The sequence below is a fragment of the Meriones unguiculatus genome, chromosome 3, assembly GCF_030254825.1.
Source record: "Meriones unguiculatus strain TT.TT164.6M chromosome 3, Bangor_MerUng_6.1, whole genome shotgun sequence".
NCBI lineage: Eukaryota > Metazoa > Chordata > Mammalia > Rodentia > Muridae > Meriones > Meriones unguiculatus.
The window spans coordinates 26490670-26510969 of NC_083351.1; the positions used below are offsets into that span (position 1 = coordinate 26490670).

Below are 20300 nucleotides of genomic sequence, written 5' to 3' on the forward strand. Positions count from 1 at the left end.
AGCCCTCGGAACTGGCTCGCGGTCCTGTTTTCTCCAGCATGTAACTCAGCCGAGGGCTGAGTTAGTTCAACCCACCATGATGCTCATTTGGGAAGTGGCAGTGAAGGGGCAGAGGACAAGGAGAAGAGTTAGGTCTCAATTACAGGACACATGCCTGGTGTGGCAGCACAGCCCTGTAATCTCAGCACATGGGGGCTGAAGCAGGACTGGGGAGAATTCAAGGCCAGTCCGGGCTACGGAGGGACAGGTACTCGGAATCAACTGACATGACGTACGTAGGCAGTAGCAACTACTTCCTAAATCTGAGCCGCTATGAAGGTGGTGAGAACAAGGCAGGGAGGGATTAGGAACAAAAGGTTATGTTACTTCATAAACCTGAGCTTCAGAAACAACCCACCCAGAACAGGTGCTGGTTTAATTTTCCCACAGATCTTTTTAATATAAAACAAAGATAAAACACATCTCAATTCTGCAACCTGCCAGCACGTCTTGTTTCTGCAAGGTGCACACTGGGCTGAAGACTACATAGCAAAAGTCTTTAAGAGCACTGGGAAAACTAGAAAACGCAGAGCTCAGGGAAGCCTAGGCACAGCCAACCACTAGAGCAGTCCTTGTCTTTTCAGATCCTCGTATGTCTTCTTGTTCACGACATTTCCACTGGAGTCTTCATATTCTTCCTGAAAAGGAAGGGCTCTCTGTTAGCTACAAGAGGAGCTCCACAGCAAACCCTGGTACCTGGAAGTCATCATTCTTCACCTAACAGCTTTCCCAGCCAGAGCTGCAAAAGGGAACCCATGCTCTTTCTAGAGCTGGCACCAGTTGTGGCCCACCCTTATCCCGACATATCCTTCCTCTGAAATGGGGAAGCCTGTGGGAAAGGCTGACAAAAACTGCAGTGTGACATGATTCCCAAGAAACCTGGGTTCCCACCCTCAGGCCACTGCAGGGGTTGGCAGGGAGGCCAAACAGGCTTAGGGCTTCAGATCTACATTACAGCTGGAAAGGCTCTTGATGCTACAAAGCAAAGCTGAAAAACTGACACAGGAGCCTACTACCAGTCTCTACAGGACCCTGTTGCCACCCCTTTAATGTATGCCACTCATCTAAGACCTGCCAAACCCAATGAGGACACATCCCCATTCCAAAGAGAGGACTACCTCTGACTCAATGCTTTCTTCAGGGACCTAAGAGGTGACACACTTCTTCAGAAATCCCCAGGTAGCACAAGAGACTGGGCGCCCTTGTCCACATCGGCCTCAGTGGGAGGAAGCAACTGCGTGATGACAACGACTTAAAAGCAGGACAACAGGCTCATCTGCAGTCACCTGCGGCCTGTCCCATTCTACTTGCTGGTAGAGCAGACTGTGCGTGTGAGAGCTGCCACCTGACACCACTCCTAACCCTGTGCGTTAGCACCCACCTCAGTGTCAGGCTGCCATCGTTCTGAAGCCTTCTGCAGTTTCAGCTTGGCCCACACTGCAGGACGAGAGAGACGCAGCTATTAGGATCCAGTCTATTGGGGGCAGGGTTACATCATTCCCGCTGCGCTGCTCCCAGCACACTCCCCCAAACGACTCTGCCTGCCCCAAATGGAATTTTGATTTAGAACCACCTGTAAATAAAACTTCCTTTATTGCAAAATTTACCCAGATTTCACTTTGCTGTAAAAGAAAACTTCATCAGGATTTCTTAGAACAAAGACCTAAAAACCAGGATGGAGGCACACACCCATAATCCCAGCATTTGGGAGGCAGGAGGAGGATCAGGCAGTTTAAGGCTAACTCAATGAGCAACCCTGCCTCAAAAACAAAACAAAGAATTATAACAATAAAAAGAAAATACTTTCTTTGTAGACAAGGCTGGCCTCAAACTCACAGAGATCTGCCTGCCTCTGCTTCCAGAGTGCTGGGATTAAAGGCGTGTGTCACACCCAGGTGAAAATACTTTCTTGTTTCTTTTTTAAAGATTTATTTATTAAGTATACAATGTTCTGCCTACATGTGAGCCTGCATGACAGAAGAGGACACCAGATCTCCTTACAGACGGTTGTGAGCTACCATGTGGGTCCTGGGAACTGAACTCAGGACCTCTGCAAGAGCAGACAGTGCTCTTAACCGTGGAGACTCTCTATCTCGTGAAAATACTTTATAAAAAAGAAGTCAATGGGAATTATGGAATAAAATAACAACAGCTCATAGATGAGAAGGCTTAATACTCGTCCTGGTTATCCCCCCCCCCCCCCAAGAGTATCTCTATATAGTCCCGGCTGTCCTTGAGCTCACTATGTAGACCAGGCTGGCCTGGAACTCAGATCCTGCCTCTGGCACCTGAGAGCTAGGATTAAAGTTGTCTCCATGCTTGGCCTTTGTCCTGGTTAGTTTTTGTCAACTTGATACAAGTAGAGTTACCTTGGAAGAAGGAACTTCAAGCAGGAAAATGACCCCATCATGGTGATAGCATGTGACCCCTTTAAATTTTTTTTATTTATTAAAAAAAAAAAAAAAAAAAAGTGTTCTGCCTGCATATATTTCTACACACCAGAAGAGGGCACCAGATCTCATTATAGATGGTTATGAGCCATCAAGTGGTTGCTGGGAATTGAACTCAGGACCTTTGGAAGAACAACCAGTGAGTGCTCTTAGCCTCTGAGCCATCTCTCCAGCACATGTAGTGCACTCTCTTATTAGTGACAGACATGGGATGGCTCAGCTCACTTCGGGTGCTGTCAGCCCTGGGCAGGTGTCCTGTAAGTGTTAAGAAAGCAGGCTGAGCAAACCATGGAGAGCAAGCCTGTAACCCATATTTCTGAGGCCTCTGTTCCAGTTCTTTGAACTCCTACCCTAACTTCCCTCATGATGAACTGTGATCTGAAAGTGCAAGCCAAATAAACCCTTTCCTTCCCAAGTTGTTTTTTTTTTTTGTTTTTGTTTTTGTTTTTTTTTTTTTAAAGATTTATTTAATTATATATACAATGTTCTGTCTGCATGTACACCTAAATGCCAGAAGAGGGCACCAAATTTCATTATAGATGGTTGTGAGCCACCATGTGGTTGCTGGGAATTGAACTCAGGACCTCTGGAAGAGCAAGCAGTGCTCTTAACCTCTGAGCCATCTCTCCAGGGCCCCCGAGTTGTTTTTTAGTCACGTTTATCATAGCAATAGAAAGCAAATTAAACTCTAATGCTGTAATGAAAGTTTGGTTTCTTTAAAAACTCAGTTATGTTATGTAAATGTGTTTCTTTGTTCTAAGCCCAAGTGTGGGATTTTATTTGGGCTATAGTTTGTCCACAGCTGTTAATTGTGGGGTGTGGATTTTGCTAACTGGTAATATGTGGCTCAGAGAGGGGCGTGCTCTAAGAATCTGGGGATATAAATGACAGCCCAGAGAGAGCAGAGTGGGGCATGTGGGTTAGCGTGTAGCCGTAGCAGTTTGGAGAGACCATAGATGGACAGTGTGGCAGTTAGACAGAAAGAAGAGCTTCTCTGGGGTGCAATTGCATTTGCTGTTGATGGAGATTGGTATAGCCCTAAAAGAACCTATTGAAGAAGTAAAGGGGTTCTCTCCCATTTGTGATGACCCGAGTTTGATCCCTAGAACACATGGTAGAGGGAGATCCACACATGCAGTGCCATGCATACATGTGAGCACATCAAACAGCCACACGTGGTAAATATATCTTGGAAAAAAAATAATGTTTTTTGCTTTGTTTTTTGAGACAGGGTTTCTCTGGGTAACCCTGGCTATCCTGTAACTTGCTCTGTAGACCAGGCTGGCCTTTAACTCAGAGATCCACCGGCTTCTGCCTTTCAAGTGCTTGGGATTAAAGGCTGCCTGGGTCAGAATTTTTTTCAGCATTTGAAATGTAGAGTTATAATTCATTCTATTAACTAGGCCTTAATTTCCTATCAGCAAAGCAAAAGAGCAAAAATTAAACAGAAAGTCAGTGGCTCATGCCTTCAATCTCAGCACCTAGGAGGTTGAGGCAGGAGGATCCCTACCAGTTCAAAGTGAGTTTCAGAGCAGTCTGGAGTAGAGTCAGACCACCCCACCCCCCAAACAAAAACAAAAACAAAAACAAAAACAAAGGCCAGGGAAATGGCTGAGAAGGGAGAGCCTACCTTGTAAGCAAGACCTGAGCTTAGATCTCTAGCACCCCTGAAAGGGCCAGGTGTGAGGCACACTGTCCATCACCCTAATGCTGTAGGGAAGGGGAGATCTTTTGCGCTTACTGGCTAGCCAGCCTAGCTCCATTGATGAACTCGAAGTTTGAGAATAGAGCTTATCTCAAAAAATTAGGTGGATAGAAAGCCAGAGAGACAGTTCAGTGGTTAAGAGCATTAGTTACTCTTCCTGAGGTCCTGGGTTCAATTCCCAGCACCCACATGGCAGCTCACAATTGTCTGTTAACTCCAGTTCCAGGGATGTGATGCCCTCTTCTGCTCCATAGACTCCTGCACATGCATGAGACACATACACTCACATAAGCACACACCGCACACACATTCTTTTTTTAAACTTAAAAAATAAAAAATAAGCCAGGGGTGGTGATGCATGCCTTTGATCCCAGTACTTGGGAAGCAGAGGCAAGTGAATTTCTGAGTTGGAGGCCAGCCTGGTCTACAAAGCAAGTTCAGGACAGGCGGGCTTGATAGAGAAACCCTGTCTCAATCTGTCTCAAAAAAGGACAAAAAAAAAGGACAAAAAAAAAAAAAAAAAAAAAAAGCTGGGTGTGGTAGTGCATGTCTTTAATCCCAACACTCAGAAGGCAAGCTGATTTTTGTGAGTTCAAGGCCAGTCTGGTCTATAAAGTGAGTTCCAGGCCAGGGCTATCACACAGAGAAACCCTGTCTGGAAAAAAAGAAAAAAAAAAAAAAGAGGAGAGCCAGGTGGTAGCACACACACCTTAAATCCTGACATTTGAGATGCAGAGATGGGCAGATTTCTGTGAATTTAAAGCCAGCCTGATCTACAGAGCTAGTTCCAGGACAGCCAGGTCTACACACCCTGTCTCAAACAACAACAACAAACGGCTGAGAATGATCAAGGAATCTATGACCTTCACATACAAATCCATGTACCCACATACACAAAATATAAACTCATGAAGCTGGGCACGTGATGCATGCCATTACTCAGAGCACTCAGGAAGCAAAGGCAGATAGATATCTGAGTTTCAGGCCATCCTAGTCTACAGAGTGAATTCCAGAATAATCAGGGTACACTGCGAGAGCCTGTCTAAAACGAAACAAAAACCCAACAATAAATAAAACCAACTGTCTAGCCAACATAAAGCGAAACACAGCAGGGAAAGATGAATGAGGAAAAACAGGGAACGGCCTGTAAGGTGTCAGCAGCAGAGACTGCCAGGCCAGGCGAAGCACCTGCCGCTTGACCCTCCAACAAGACTTTGCTGCCGCCGTTCTTTTATTTGCAGCTGCCTCAGAAATAAGTTTACTGAGGCCTTTCTGTTCTCTTCTTCTGGATCAGTGCTTAACATGTTAAAATCAGTTCAGAAGAGTAAACATATAACCTATACTCAGAATCTTCCACGGAGGAAAGTTCACAGACTCAGGTGAAAAGCCCTGCTCTAGCCTCAGCATAGGATTCTTTTCAGGGGAGACATAATCAGTAGTGTTGACTAGCTCACTCCCTTAAAATAATGCAGTAATTATATGTGTGCCTTAGCTTTCTATAGCCACAACCTCTGCCATTGGGCCTGGAGACAGCAGGATAGTGGGGCAGCTGCAGGAGTGGCCACTTGGTCTGGCTAGGGAACACTCAGCAAGCTTACTTACAGGAAACAGCATCTTCAATCTGCGTCACATTTGCAAAATGGGCAGTGTTTGGGATGCCCAAGCACCTCATGCCATGAGCATGACGCCATTCCTGGAGGAGAAGGAAAGGGACAGTGTGAAACAGGGATAGCTGTGACAGCACTCACTTCATTCTACCACAGTTCCTACCCCAGCAAAAGGCAGCCTTCCTTCTGAAGTGTGTGTCTACACATAGCTGGCTGGGACTGACAGCACCAAGCAGCGCTGCACTGCCTCAGGCTTACAATCTCTAGGTTCTTGAGTCAGTGGTGTCAGAGAAGTACAACTCAGACTTGTTACTCCTTGCTTTGCAGAAGCTGGTGTGACCCAGAAGCCCCTCCCCCACCTGCATGGCTGTGAAGGCAAGCTGGTATTTCTAGAGGTTCATAAGCAAATGCTAAGCAGTTATCAGAAGGGATGAGAGAGCACAAGAGAGCATGAGGATATCACCACAGGCTCCATCCTGGACACCAACCCTAATCATGTGAGGTGGTACTAAGAAAACCTCAGCGCCCACTCAAGGACACAGCGGAAAGGACCTAGAAGCAGCTAGTAACGTGTCTGAGAGGGAGTTCACATAACCTACCATGCTTATCTGTATAGTAAAAGTCCTTTCCATTATATAAAATGCCCTCCAGAGTCGAAGGGCAAAACGCAACAGGGGTGAGCCCATGCAGACACCGCTTGTGTTAAGAACAGCTTGGTAAATATTAGCACCTTAGTTTTTTTTTTTTTTTCTGCAAAGAGGCAAAGGCCCATTTAAAACCTAATGAACCCAAAACCTGCCCAGCCCGCTTTAATAGCAATGTAGAGAAATGACCAAGAAGCCAGAAGTGATCCAAAATGCCGCAGAAAAACAAGAGAAAAAAGTACAGGAACTAGCATGGGAAAGCCAAAGTGAAACTTCATAGCAGATGGGAGCAGGACTTTAGAGACCAGCCCAGGCCTACCATGACCCATGACCCCAGACATGAGCCTCTCCCATTGCTTTCAGCTCTGGTCCCCAAAGGCTATCATCCACTTCTCTAGAGTGCTGTTTCTACTCAATTTCCATGAGAAATGGCTCTGAACGTCTTACAGCAAAGTGCCGTTGGAAGGCTTTTGGTCCTCGGTAGGTGTAGTTTCCACAAATCTCACAGTTGTAGTTGATATTCAGGCCATGAAGCTTATACAGCCAGTAGGGGATGGGCTAAAAGAAATAAAGCAAGAGCGTTAGTTTACCAAGCGCTTGTGTGCTGCCACAATGGGAGGGGACAAGGGGGTCCCATGAGGCTTACTTTGCCATCCCAGCCCAGAGGCAGATTTTTGGGGTTGTAAATGATCTCGTTCTCTTCATCTTCACTTTCACTCTCACTGATCTGCTCTTCTTCCTCCTCCTCTCGCTCTTCTCCTGTCCTGGCTTGTTTGCGCTGTACATTTTCATGAGTGAGCTGTCGCTGTTCCTAAGGTGGGTTAAAAAGAAAAGCACAGCCAGAGCACATTAGTACAGGACATGCTGGCCCCTCACTTCCAAGGTGATTTTGGTTGTAGAATAAGGCTAAGTTGGGCTGGCAAGATGGTGTTTCAGCTGGCTAAAATGGACTTGCCAGGCATCGGATGAGCTGAGGTCAAGTCTCAGAGCCCATGTGAAAAGGCACACATGCACCCTCAGCACTCCGACAGTGATGTGGGAGCCAGACCATCATCTAGAAGCACATGGGTATGCAAGCCTAGAGCATGAAGTGTAGCAGCAATGGGGAGATGGTGTCGCAAACCAAAATGGAAGGGTAAACAGAGTCCTGGAGCTTGTCTTTCGACCTCCACATACGACACACACACACACACACACACACACACACACACACACACACACAGTAAGTTTAAAAGATTAATAGAAAAAGGAGAGACTAAGTCTTGCCTTCTTATGGGAACGATGCTCACAGGCCATGCTGGGTTCTGAAGGGAAAGCTAAAGGTTTTGGTCCACTTGCCTAGACCCTCACCTTAGGCTGCAGACCATCATGGGCAAGGTCGCAGCACCACTGGTGGAAAACTCCCAAGCCAGTCTATCTACTGTAGAGACTGCCCTGCCCAAGATGACCACTTTCTACCCTGAGTTTCCTTATTTGGTTCAGATTCCATGCAGCTGCTTGCTCCTCCTGACCACAATGTAAGTTATTTAAGGACCATGACATACTCATTTCATATGAAAAAAGTCAGTTTCATGCTTAAAAACCAACAGACATAAATAAATAGCAGAGTATAACAAACATTCATTCTATTAGTGCTTAGTGAGAGCAACTCCAGGAAACCCCAGGTAGAACTGGTTAGGATTCAACATAGGTGCCATGTCCTGGCTGAGAAGCAAAACACTTCCAGAAAAAGGGGGAAAGCAGTAGGCATATGTCTCACCAAGGGTACAAAGGTAATGGCTTTTCAGCAACGTTCAGGGGACTGGCCACCCATATTGCTACCCACATTATCACAGCCCAAGTTCACTGTCTCTGATGTCTCAACATCTGGCTAGTCTTTGGACTCATACAGAGCCAATGGGGGACTACTTCCATCTGTGTGCTGGTGCTAAAACTAAAGCAGAACAATGTCCACGACAAAGGGCAGATATGTGCAAAGTTATCCTGTGTGAGCCAAACCTTTCCCACCTTCCACCCACCCACTCGTGGCAATCCCTGAGACTTTGCAAGAAGACTGTTCACAATCATCTTGGTACTAGCCTTGCTGGGTTTCACAATTTCAACCTGGGCAAAAAGCTGTGTCACAATAAACCACACCTGAGCACTGCTGTGAGTTGCCTTTGTCTTGCTTTTTGAGTGCCTGCTTCTCAAAAGGCTATGCTGAACCTCAGCAAAGAGCTGCATTATTCTTGAACCGGCGAAAAGAGGGGGTCTGTTGTCTATGTCTGGCCTCATGGGAATTGAGCAGCCTTGGGAATATCATCTAACAACAGAACAGGAACCCACTGAAGGACCAAGGACTCACCTCAAATTTTGAGATGAACTAATTTAATGCCCACCCTCCTTCCTTATTAGAACCTGAAAAAAATCCTATCTAATCCCCACACTGAGCAGCAGTACAGCACCCCGAAGAGAATGCACTCACCCCAAGAATCTCCACGTATTCATAGATCTGAGCTTCCAGGAAAGCAATATCTTTGTTCCTCTCTGTGTCTCTGAGAACAAGAAACAAGCCGTATCAGTTAAGGCTTCTTTTTTATCTAAGGCTTTATTCCCTGTCAGAACACTGACTCCGTGAATGCATTAGAAAATCTCAAGCATGTGAGCCATCTGTCAAGCTCTGAGTTTAGAGCTTTTTTTTTTAGAGTTTAAAGCATTCAGCGGAAAGATAGCTCAGAGGTTAAGAGCACAGGCTGTTCTTCTAGAGGTCCTGAGTTCAATTCCCAGCAACCACATGGTGGCTCACAACCATCTTTAATGAGTTCCAGTGCTCTCTTTTGGCATGAAGGTATATATGTAGACAGAACATTGTATAGATAATAGATAAATATTTAAAAAAAAAAAAAAAAAAAAAAAAGGACTTTTTCTTTCTGGTACATCAGCTGGTTGTTTCTTCTGCCTCTCTGAACTAGTAGGCTTTCACCCCAGCCTAAGGCTCCCAAGTCTTTATTGGTAAAATCGAATGTTTGGGTATGTTTTTTTTTTTTTTTAAGAATAACAGTGTCCAACGTTGATGTTTTTGCTTTATCTTATTATATTCTATTTTCTCACGTTTGGCTGTTATCTCTTAGAAGCCTATTCTTTTCTAATGAGAAACAGAAAGGGAGTGGAACCAGAGAGAAGGGGAGGTAGGGACAGTGGCAGGAGTAGAGGGAGCGCAAACTATAATCAGGATATATTATATGAAAAAAGAATCTATCCTCAATAAAAGAAAAAAAATTCTATTTTCAAAAATTTTTTTAAAAAGTGTGTTCCTTAGCTGGGCTTAGGAATCTCAGCACTCAAGACACAGAGGCAGGTGGATCTCTGTGAGTTTGAGGCCAGCCTGATCTACAGAGTGAGTTCTTGTACAGCCATGCTACATAGTAAAAACAACAAAATGCAAAATAAGCCAGGCATGGTGGCACATGCCTGCAATCACAACCCTCTGGACAGAGGCAAAAGCATCACAGCCAAGGAAGAAGTTTAAGGTCAGGCCCTATATACAGCAAGTTTCAGGCCAACCTGAGTTACACAAGACCCTGTCAATAAAGGTAAAAACAAAGCAAGAGGTGGAAAGCAGACTCTATGTGGAGGAAACTTAAAGCCAGAGTAGAAGTGTGCCCTAACTACTCACCTTTTTGTACCCTTTGATTTGGGATTCTTGGCAAATAGAGAGGTGTCCAGTGACTCCAGGGATTTTCCTTTGGTGCTGAAGAGCCTCTGAGCTCGCTCTTCTAGGGTCCTAAGGAGGTAAGAGGCACATGAGATTTTAGGGTGAATTTACTATACAGATGATAAGGAAACTCACTCAGACTCACAGAGACTTGCCTGCCTCTGCCTCTCAAGTGCTGGGGTTAAAGCATTCATCATCATGCCCTGCACAAGATCATTTTGCAATATAGGGTAATAGAACAACAACAAAAAAAAAATCAAAGCCACTCAAGAGAATCATCCAAACATACATTAATTAGAAGTTTTCATAGAAAAATCAGGTTCTTACCCGCCACATTTCAGGCCTAAAGCCAACAGTGCAGATTTCAATCTGTCCAGACCCAGGGATGCCAACTCCTACAAAGAGAAATCAACATAACACAATCTGCTTTTTCCCCAGGCAAGATCACACTCTCCAGCCAACTTCCTAGCTTTCAGTTCCCAAAGACTGACCGTCATATCTCAGACTCTGCCACACTGGAAGGGCAGTGTTCTGTGACTCTCTATAGGAGATCCATTCATAGAAATATTTTTGCAGAGATGGGAACTGAATTCGGGACCTCACACATGCTAGGCAAGTACTCCACCACGTGAACTCTTGTCTTCGGCTCCTTGTTGTTTCTTGTTTGTTTTGAATTACTGTTTTGGTGTTTAGAACAGGGTCTTACTCTAAAGTTAGCCTCAAACACTCAACAATTCTTCAGCTTCCCTCTAACTCCCTAAATACTATAACATCATATCGAATTTCTCTGAAATTGTTTTCAAAGAAGTTAAAAAGTTTTATTCCTTCTGATCTTTCCTTATCCTTTATACATGCATGTCCCCAGGAAACTGCTGTTAAGTCTTAAGACACTGAAAAACAGAAGAGCAAGTGGCCTCTCTGAAGGATGGCCAGGGCAGGTGAGATGTCTCAGAAAGAAAAAAGTGCTTGCTGTCAAGTGATAACCTGGGCTTGCTCCTCCGGCTTCACATGGTAGAGAGAACCAACTCCCACAACTTCTCATCTCTACACGCATGCTGTGGCACATGTGCACGTGTGGGGACAGACATCTACTCCTACACAATAAATTTACCAACAACAACAAAAAAGAAAGATAGCTACGCAAGAGCAGTATCATCTAGTGTCATGAAACATACCTCCCAGGAAGAGAATGCAGAGAGGTCAAGATGGGCTCCAGCATGGGTCAGCGCACTGCTCGTCTCTTTCTGGCAGGAACAGGGAGTTTATTAAGATCCAGGTTAATGAGAGGAATGAGCGTCAGGGAGCCATCTAACTTCCCAGGACTGGCTGGCACCCCTTCTTTAATCACATTAACAAATAATGATCAATTCATACAGAAACGGAGCAAAAAAATTCAGATGACTAGTTTTCTTCCTGAAACTTCCAAGTTTGTCAACAGGAGTAAAAATATGTAGATTCTGATCACACAGACTGATCAGAATTTGGTCAGGCAGGGCAACAGAGCAGTCAGGATATGGCTGTTAAAAATCCTGGGCCCAGTTCTCTCAGGTACTGGCTCCAAGATGACCAAAAAAAGAAACAACAGTCAAGTTAAAAAGGGCCGTGGCCAAGTGCAGCCAATTTGCTGCACACACCGCGCCTGGTGAGCGCCCAAGGACAAGGCCATTAAGAAGCTTGTCATTTGGAACATCGTAGCGGCCACTGCTGTGAGGGACATATCTGAAGCAAGTGTCTTCAATGCTTATATGCTTCTCAAACTCTATGTCAAGCTGCATTACTGTGTGAGCTGCGCCATTCACAGTGAGGTGATCAGAAATCGATCTCGTGAAGCCCGGAAGGACCAAACAGCCCCACCACGATTTAGACCTGCTGGTGACGCACCGCAACCTTCACCAAAGCCCATGTAAAGACAGAAGCTGGTGACAGAAGGACAAAGAAAAAATACTCTGGACAAATAAAATGGAAGTTATACTTAAAAATAATAATAATAATAAAAAATAAAAAATTCCTGGTCCCAAAGATTGAAGGAATGGCCAACCAATGGCTGAGACCCACCCCATAGGAGAGAGTCAACCTCTGAATAATGATATTCTGCTTTGCTCTCAGACAAGACCCTAGCATAACTGTTGTCTGAGAGGTTCCACCAGCAACAGATTGAAACAGATGCTGAGACTCACAACCAAACATTAGGTAGAGCGTGGGAAAGTCTTGGGGAGGGGGGAGGATAGAAGGGACAGGAAGGAACAAGAACTTCACAAGAAGACCAACAGAGTCAACTAACCTAGGCTCATGGGGGCTTACAGAGCCTGAACCACTAACCAAAGAGGAGGCATGAACTGAACAAAGGTCCCCGACACATGGAACCGATGAGCAGCTTGGTCTTCACGTGGGTCCCCTAGCAAGTGGAGTGGTGGCTGTCTGAGATAAACTCTGTTGTCTGTTTTGGATCCTTTCCCCCAGCTGAGCTACCCTGTCTGGTCTCAGTGCAAGAGGATGCACTTCATCCTGGTGTGATTTGAGGTTCTGGGGTTAGTTAGGATAAGGGGGACCTTTCTGAGGAGAAGAGGAAGGGGATGGGGGAAGAGGGAAAGAGGGTAGGATGGGAGGAGAGGAGGCAGGGGGCTGTGATCAAGATGTAAAGTGAGTAAGTAACAAAATTAAGAAAAAAAAATATCCTGGGACTAGACAATGTCTAGTGGGTCCTGACAAGTCTTGTTCAGAGTATACAAAGAATGCCTGGCCTCAGTGTAGAGGTGATACCAAGGGACTGACATCCAACGTCCAGAGGCAGAGACTCAAGACAAAAATGATCAGTTTGTTTCCCCGCCATGAAGCACACTGAAGCTCACCGGCCATCCAGGAAAGGTGCCATTGTCCCACTTCTTCTCAAAGTCGGTCTGAATCTTCCCAAAGAGCTCATTCTGATCCTGAAGGGGCTTCACTCTATCTGTGTAATCCTGGAGGTACTCCAGCAGCATCTCCAGGTATCTGCAGAGGAGCATGTGACACAGAAAGCAATCGCAGCTTCTACCTGTGACATACTGCTATGCCCTGTGAACTACACTTCTAATAATAGCTGGTATAGTAACACCTTTCCTGTGTGTGTGTGTGTATGTGTGTGTGTGTGTGTGTGTGTATGCGTGTACACCATGCACTTGGGGATAGGACTGAAGGCCTGGTAGGTGCCAGGAAAGTGTTCTGACCAGAGCTGTATTCCCAGCCCACGACTAGTTTTAAATGAGTTTATTTTCTTCACATCACCATTTAAATCCTGACCTTTCTTACCTCCTTTTCTCCTGAAGCTATAATTCCAAATACTAGGTCTTAATTAACTCACAGAGGAAGGAAGCCAGGTAAGCAGGTATGTGTGAGAAAGAACAAGCTTAGGGACACTAACGAGAAGTGTGAATAATTCAGCATTACTTTCTCCTTAATACCAGATCGAACCACATCATCTAGCCAGTCCTGGAAACTCCATTAAACTCCCAAACCTCAGAAATCTAATCCCAGCACTTAGGGAGGCAGAAGCATGCAGATCTCTGTGAGGGCAGCCTGGTGTAAAAAGCCAGTCCAGGACAACTAAGGATACACAGGAAAACACTTACTTATCTCAAAAGATGAAAAACAAAACAAAACAAAACAAACAAAAACCAACCAAACAAACAAATACCCAAAACACACCAGAGATCCCCAGACTTCTAAATTATACAAAATTATATATGGGATAAGAGCACAGATGTTCCCACAAATACCTTTGTCTACCAATGTTTACTTTATTTTCTGAGACAAAGTTGCATTATACATCTCTGGTTGGCTTGGAACTCACTATGTACACCAGGCTGAATTGAGTGACCTACCTGCTTCTACCTTTTAGAGAGCTGGGATTAAAAGCATGCACCACCCATGCCATCATTATCAATATTTTAAAACATAACACTCACCATCCTTATCTTCTGATAAACCCAGATCATGCAAGTACAGCATTCAGGCAACAAAAGTCAATACTTTGGCCTGAAACCGTTCCATTATTTGTGGAAACTGAATGCCTACCTTTTATACTCTGCGTTCTTCCTTTCTTTAGGAATGTCAAATAACTGGTCAAAGATGGACAGGTATGTGATGTAATCCAGCTTCTAAAAAGAGAAACAAAATGACAAGTGTCAGGATGATAACTCAGCTAATCTTCAAAACCTAAAGGTAAGGGCTGGAATGATGGCTCAGTGGATAAAGGGGCTTGCTGCCAAGTGTAAAGACCTGAGTTCTATTTCAGGAACCCACACTGGAGAGGACTAACTCCCCCAAGTTATCCTGTGATCTCCACACTTGAAGGCCACTGCACACAAGAAATAATTTTGTTTTTAAATCAAGGTCAAAACTGAGCGTTTTCTAACCAAGTATCAAGGTGTGGCTCATGCTAGTATCTTCTTTCCCATCTTTCGTCCCCGAAGGCCGCTGACTCCACTGAAGTGAGCTGAGGATTGCTAAACATGAAACTAACTCAGCAAGTCAACAAACATCAATCCAAACAAGACACTTGCTGGGTATTAAGGGTGGGCCAGGACCCCGTCATTCTATAAGGAGGGCCTGAAGGTGCCTGTGTTAACCCACGTAGGCACTTGCTGAGCCTCTCTGAAGCACAGACAGAGATGCAGAAGAGAAAAGCTGTCTGCCCAGAGCTTAAAGGTTAGTAGCTAAATTTGGATACATTTCCCCATCAGGAACTTTTGTCTTTTCTTTTTGAGAAAAGGTGTGCTATCATGCTCCACTCATGAACTTCTTGTGACTCGAGACTGTCATTTTAAACCTCATCACGGAACAAACAGCAAATAAATAAAACCTCTCTGACCAAAATACATGAACTGGTCCTTCTCTGACAGAGATTGGACTCCTCACACCTCCCATACCTCATACTGTGTGCCCACCACAAGATCACTGGGAAGTATTTACAGGCTTTAAACTTGCCAGGCACTGTGGCATACATATTTACTCCCAGCACCCAGAAGGCAGAGGCAGGCAGATCTCTGTTGATTTCAAAGCCAGCCTGGTATACAGAGTGAGTTACAGGACATGTAGAGAGACCCTGTCTCAGAAAACACACAAACAAAAAAGTTATTTATCTCTGGGCAGGGAGATGGTCCGGTAGTCCAGTACTTAAAGAGTTTAAGTATGAGAACCTAAGTACAGATCCTCAGCCTCTGTGTAAAAGCAGGGCATGCGGCACATACCGGGAACTCCCGGGATGTTGGGGAGGCAGAGACATAAGATACTGGCCAGCATAGCTTAAAGGGTAGGCTCCAGGTCTAGTGAGAGAGCCTCTCTCAAAAAAAAAAAAAAAGGTGGCAGGATTGGAGAGATGGCCCAGCGGTTAAGAGCACCTGATGCTCTTACAAAGGACCCAGGTTCAGTTCCCAGCATTCACATGGTAGTTCACAACCATGTGCAATGAAACTACAATTCCCGGGGATCTAGGTGCCTCTTTTGGCTTCTAAGGGCACCAGGCATACACGTGGTGCAGACATACCTAAAGGCAAAGTACTCATAAAATAAAAATACATAAAAAGATATCTATTATTAAAAAAAAAAAAAAAAAAAAAGGAGACGCCAGGACATTGGAGGCAGAAGCAGGTGGATCTCTGTGAGTTTGAGGCCAGCCTGGTCTACAGAGTGAGTTCCAGGACAGCTAAGGCTATACAGAGAAACCCTGTCTCAAAAAACAAAAACCAACCAACCAACCAAAACAAACAAGCAAAAAAAGGGGAGCAAACAAGTGCAATGACGAGCCTGTAATCCCAACACTCAGAGAGGCAGAGGCAGGCATATCTCTGTGAGTTCGAGGCTAGCCTGGTCTGCAAAGTCCAGCACAGGCAGGGCTATAAAAAGAAACCCTGTCTCGGAAAACCAAAAGTGGGGAGCAACAGAGGAAGGCACCTGATGTATACATGTACTCCCAGAAGTACGCCCTTATTTAGATAGTTTATTTATTTATATTCAGGATAGGGTTTATTGTATAGCTTTGGCTGTCCTGGACTCACTTTGTAGTAGACCAGGCTGGCCTTGAACTCACAAGAGATCTACCTGCCTCTGCCTCCCTGAGTGCTGGGACTGCAAGGATGCACCACCATTACCAGCTAATAGAAATTATTAATAAAGAAAACGGGCTGTATTAACTGTAGGATCCTAACTTCATTATAGATATTGTTTATTCTAAGAAATGAAATCATCTACTTAATATTTACCCAAGTAAGTTGGGGGACACTCTACCTGCTTTAACTAGGTGTTTTGACTTAGTCCCTAGAATGAGACTTTCTCTCCACACTTCAGGCCTTACCTCAGACGCCTTCAGGTTAATGTACTTGAGGTAGCAGTCATGGAGATCAAGGTAGCGGCCATATCCCTCTTCATCTGTGAACTCCACCAGGTCTGAAGGAATTACATGTCAATGGTATTGTAGACTGTTCTTAAACTTGCTATATCAGATTCACTGCCTGTTCAAAGCTCTATGAGGCAGCCTTTCACTCAAATGCCTTCTCTATTCTCATCAAGTAAATAGATCTAAGGTCTTACATTGAGCTTAGATAGCACAAAATATGCATGTTGTTTGAGATGATCAGGATGTCAATTTAACCCAGAAACCAATCTGATAGGGTTACCAATAAGAAAGGGTTTCATGTTGCCTAAACTGACCTCAGACTCCTGATTTGCCTCCTGCCACCTACATGCTGGGATTACAGGCATGTGTCAGGATGGTGTTTTATACAGCCAGGAAATGAATGTATGAGCCAGGGTCTCATGTATACTCACTAATATTCTAGCAAATGAGTTAAATCTCTGGGTATAAATCTAAGCTCTATACTATCCTGTCCTTTGCTTTAAAATTAGCACTCAGAAGGCTGAGGCAGGCGGATTATGAGTTCAAGGTCAACTACACATTGTAGCAAGACAAGCCTGGTCTAAATAGTAAGCTCCAGAACAGTTAAAAAAGGAAAAAAAAAAAAAAAAGAAAAAGCCAGCAAGGTGATTCTCATACCTGAGATCAAACTCCAGAACCTAGGTATACACAGGGCAGAACTGACTTCACAAAGTTGACCTCTGACCTCTACACACATACCTTTGCATACAGGCCCACACACATACAAAAGGAGGCAGAGGTAGGTGGTTCTCTGAGTTTGAGGCAAGCCTGGTCCACACAGGGTTCCAGGATAGCCAGCTTTACACATAAAGATTCTGTCTTTTTCAAAAAAAAAAAAAAAAAAAAGAGGAAGAAGGAAAAGGAAGGAAGCCAGGCAGTGGTAGCACATGCCTTTAATACCTTTAATCCCAGAACTCAGAGGAGGTGATCTCAGAGTTTGAGGCCAGCCTGGTCTATACAGTGAGTTATTCTAGGACAGCTGGGGCGATACAGAGAAATCTTGTCTCAGAAAACAAAAAGCCAACAAAACGGAACAAAGGCAGGAAAGATGGTGCAACGGCTAACATAACAACACCCCTGCAAAGATGCCTGTCTTCATCCTCGTTGATTTAACTCCTATCAGCTACATGGGACTTTCCTTCACTAGGGTTTCATTATGTAGCCTTGACTGGCCTGGAACTCAGAGAAGTGCCTGCCTTCTGAGAGCAGGGATTAAATGCATACTCCACCAAAACCAGCCTTTATTTATTTGTTTTTAGAGCCATGTTCTAGGGCCTGGAAGGTGGCTCAGCAGTTAACAATACTGGCTGCTTCTGTTGAGGACCTAGGTTTGAGTCCCAGCCCCCACATAATAGCTCAAAACCATTTGTAGCTACAGTCGCAGTAGATCCAATGCCCTCTCCTGGCCTCCTCAGGCATGGCACACACATGCTGTGTAGACATACATGCAGGCAGAACACTCATACAGACAAAATAAAAATAAAGCTTTATTAAAAAAAAAAAGATTCTAACTATATAGCTCAGAATGCATTTGAAATTTCCAGAAAGAAGCATTAAGCCATACTCACTTTGTGCCTCTTCGCTTGGATTCTCTCGAGCCTTCAGGAGCTCCTCAAATTCCACTGACATTGGCACACAGATCTGAGGGAAGGAGAAAAGCTCAGGGGGGTCTGGCAGTGTCTCAGGCATATACACAGCTGCACTTCTAATGCTTGATTTGCCCTTGAGAGTTCAGAGGAGCTTACTACCGCTCTTCACTTGCTTTGCTAAGTATAGCAGGGCAGACACTCATTGCCACAAAATATGGCATCCCAAGGAAGGACTGCTTTGGAGGAGGTAATCTAGAGAAGATATTTATGAAGGAGCTGGTACTGGCCATGAAACCTGAAGGTGTAATGAACTCTGGAAGTGAGCAGAGTACCATTGTGTCAGTAGAAGATTTCAAGGCAGGGCGAGGAGCACAGTGTATTGGGTGGGAGAAATTCTCATGAAAGATGAAAAGAAGAAAGTAAGTTTGGGTAGGGAGGGAGAATCTAGACTATGATGAACACAGAATCTGGACCCAATTAAAGAACTCTGGAGCAAAAATCTCTCACTGGGTAGAAATAAGCAGGTCTTGGGGGCTGGAGAGATGGCTCAGAGGTTAAGAGCACTGTCTAGTTCATCCAGAGGTCCTGAGCTCAATTCCCAGCTCACAACCATCTATAATGAGCTCTGGTGCCCTCTTCTGGCATGCAGGTGTACATGCAGGCAGAATACTGTATAAACAATAAATAAATAAATAAATAAATAAATAAGTCTTTAAAAAAAATAAAGAAGTGGGCCTTACTGCCTCTGTTTCCTTACTGGCTGAGAAATGCCAGGAAGGCTGTCAGCTAAGTATGCTCACTGCAGTTAAAAGGCAAACTCTTTTTTGATAAGACAGCCGAACGGTACATCCCCATTTTCCTTGTTTTTTTTTTTTTTTTTTTTTTTTTTTTTTAATTTTTGGATAGATTTTGGGGAAATACTTTGGGAGACCATACCTCATTTGGGTGCTTCCGATGAAATTCCTTTATCTGCTTGAGTCTGTTATAGAATTCAGCAAACTCATTGGGTCCTGAAATAGCATTGAGTTCCTCCTTCCGTAGTCTGTAAAATAACAACACATCCAAAGAGCATAAAGCACAAAGCCAATCCTCTCACCAGGGCTCCTCAGAAGCGCTAACCGTGGGTGGGCATCTGACTGTCACTTACCCATCTTTATCATCATACAAATCCCTCAGGTTCCCACTGACCTCCATGTACCTCTGAAAGGCAAACACAAATCCATCAGAAAGAAGCAATTTGTACAACAACAGAGCTGGGTAAACAACAAGGCTGTTTTTGGCAAAGGAAACCTCCCAAGATACAAGGTCTTGAAAGTTCCCCTACTCTTAAGAGACAGCCCGATCCCGGAATGGTGGCACACACCTTTAGCCCCAACATTTGGGAGGGAGAGACAGGACATCCAGGAACCGGAGAAAGACTAATTTAAGCACCCAGGGGCAGTTCTCACGCTGAGCCTCTACACCTTCCCTGACAGCCCGCACTTTTCCCGCCCAGCCTGACCCAGAGGAAAGCGGACAGCCGAGCACTCACATCTTGCATTGCTCGAGTGCGGTGATCGGAATTGATCTGGTCCCGGAGCTGCAGAGAGGCAAACGGTAATAATCCGCTGTTAGTTTTAGTTCGAGTTGGAAAGGCCACTCGAAGGACGAGCTAATTGGTTTAGGTCTCAGGGGCTGAAGCAGAAGGGCTGCTGGGTCCTCGGAGAACGTTACCGAGCGCCGGGATAAACTAACAGGAAGATGAAAACGGGGCGCAGGGTGGGTCTAAGGCCAAAGAAAGCATTCAGGGGCTCGGCACCAGACCGAGGCCCTTCTTTTGATGTGGCCCCGACCACGACCGACTCACCGTGGACTTCTTAGTAAGCATCTCTTTGGCCATGACGTCCATGAGCCGTTCCTTTTCTTCATGATAGCGCCGTTGCTGCTCCAAGATCGTCTCCATTTTCCCTTGGCCACAGCACTTCAATTCACTCCAACACGCCCGGAAGCAGCGCCTGCCGCCTTGCGCGCTTGCGTTTCAGCGCGCTACATCTGGCTGCACCAAAGTTCCGTGTGTCCCGGAAGTGGCTTGGAGGGGTTCAAGAAAAGATGAACACTACACGGAGAGCAAGTCGATGCTGCCAGCAACCGTAGCCACACTGCCCCCTGCTGTCCGGGGGTGTG

The 20300-nt window shown here is 45.0% G+C and overlaps 1 protein-coding gene and 1 pseudogene across 1 annotated transcript; one reads left to right on the forward strand and one right to left on the reverse strand.

The window, feature by feature from the left end:
* Positions 1-413: 413 nt before the first annotated feature.
* Positions 414-20242, reverse strand: Sf3a3 (splicing factor 3a subunit 3). The gene is made up of 17 exons (XM_021626926.2): positions 19984-20242; positions 19669-19716; positions 19285-19337; positions 19074-19179; positions 18117-18189; positions 16468-16559; positions 14190-14272; positions 12989-13127; positions 11315-11383; positions 10467-10534; positions 10101-10208; positions 8910-8979; positions 7092-7256; positions 6893-7003; positions 5797-5887; positions 1421-1476; positions 414-677 (listed from the first exon to the last, which is right to left on the reverse strand). The coding sequence occupies exons 1-17, from the start codon at positions 20077-20079 to the stop codon at positions 600-602; spliced, it is 1506 nt and encodes a 501-aa protein (XP_021482601.1). The 5' UTR covers positions 20080-20242; the 3' UTR covers positions 414-599.
* Positions 11702-12046, forward strand: LOC110540113 (small ribosomal subunit protein eS26-like; annotated as a pseudogene).
* Positions 20243-20300: the final 58 nt, after the last annotated feature.

Coding starts and splice junctions, on each gene's coding strand:
- Sf3a3 (XM_021626926.2), bottom strand. CDS start 20,079: ATGGAGACGATCTTGGAGCAGCAACGGCGCTATCATGAAGAAAAGGAA. Junction 19,338..19,668: donor GCACTCGAGCAATGCAAGAT/GTGAGTGCTCGG, acceptor TTTGCCTTTCAG/AGGTACATGGAGGTCAGTGG. Junction 16,560..18,116: donor TCCAAGCGAAGAGGCACAAA/GTGAGTATGGCT, acceptor TAATTCCTTCAG/ACCTGGTGGAGTTCACAGAT.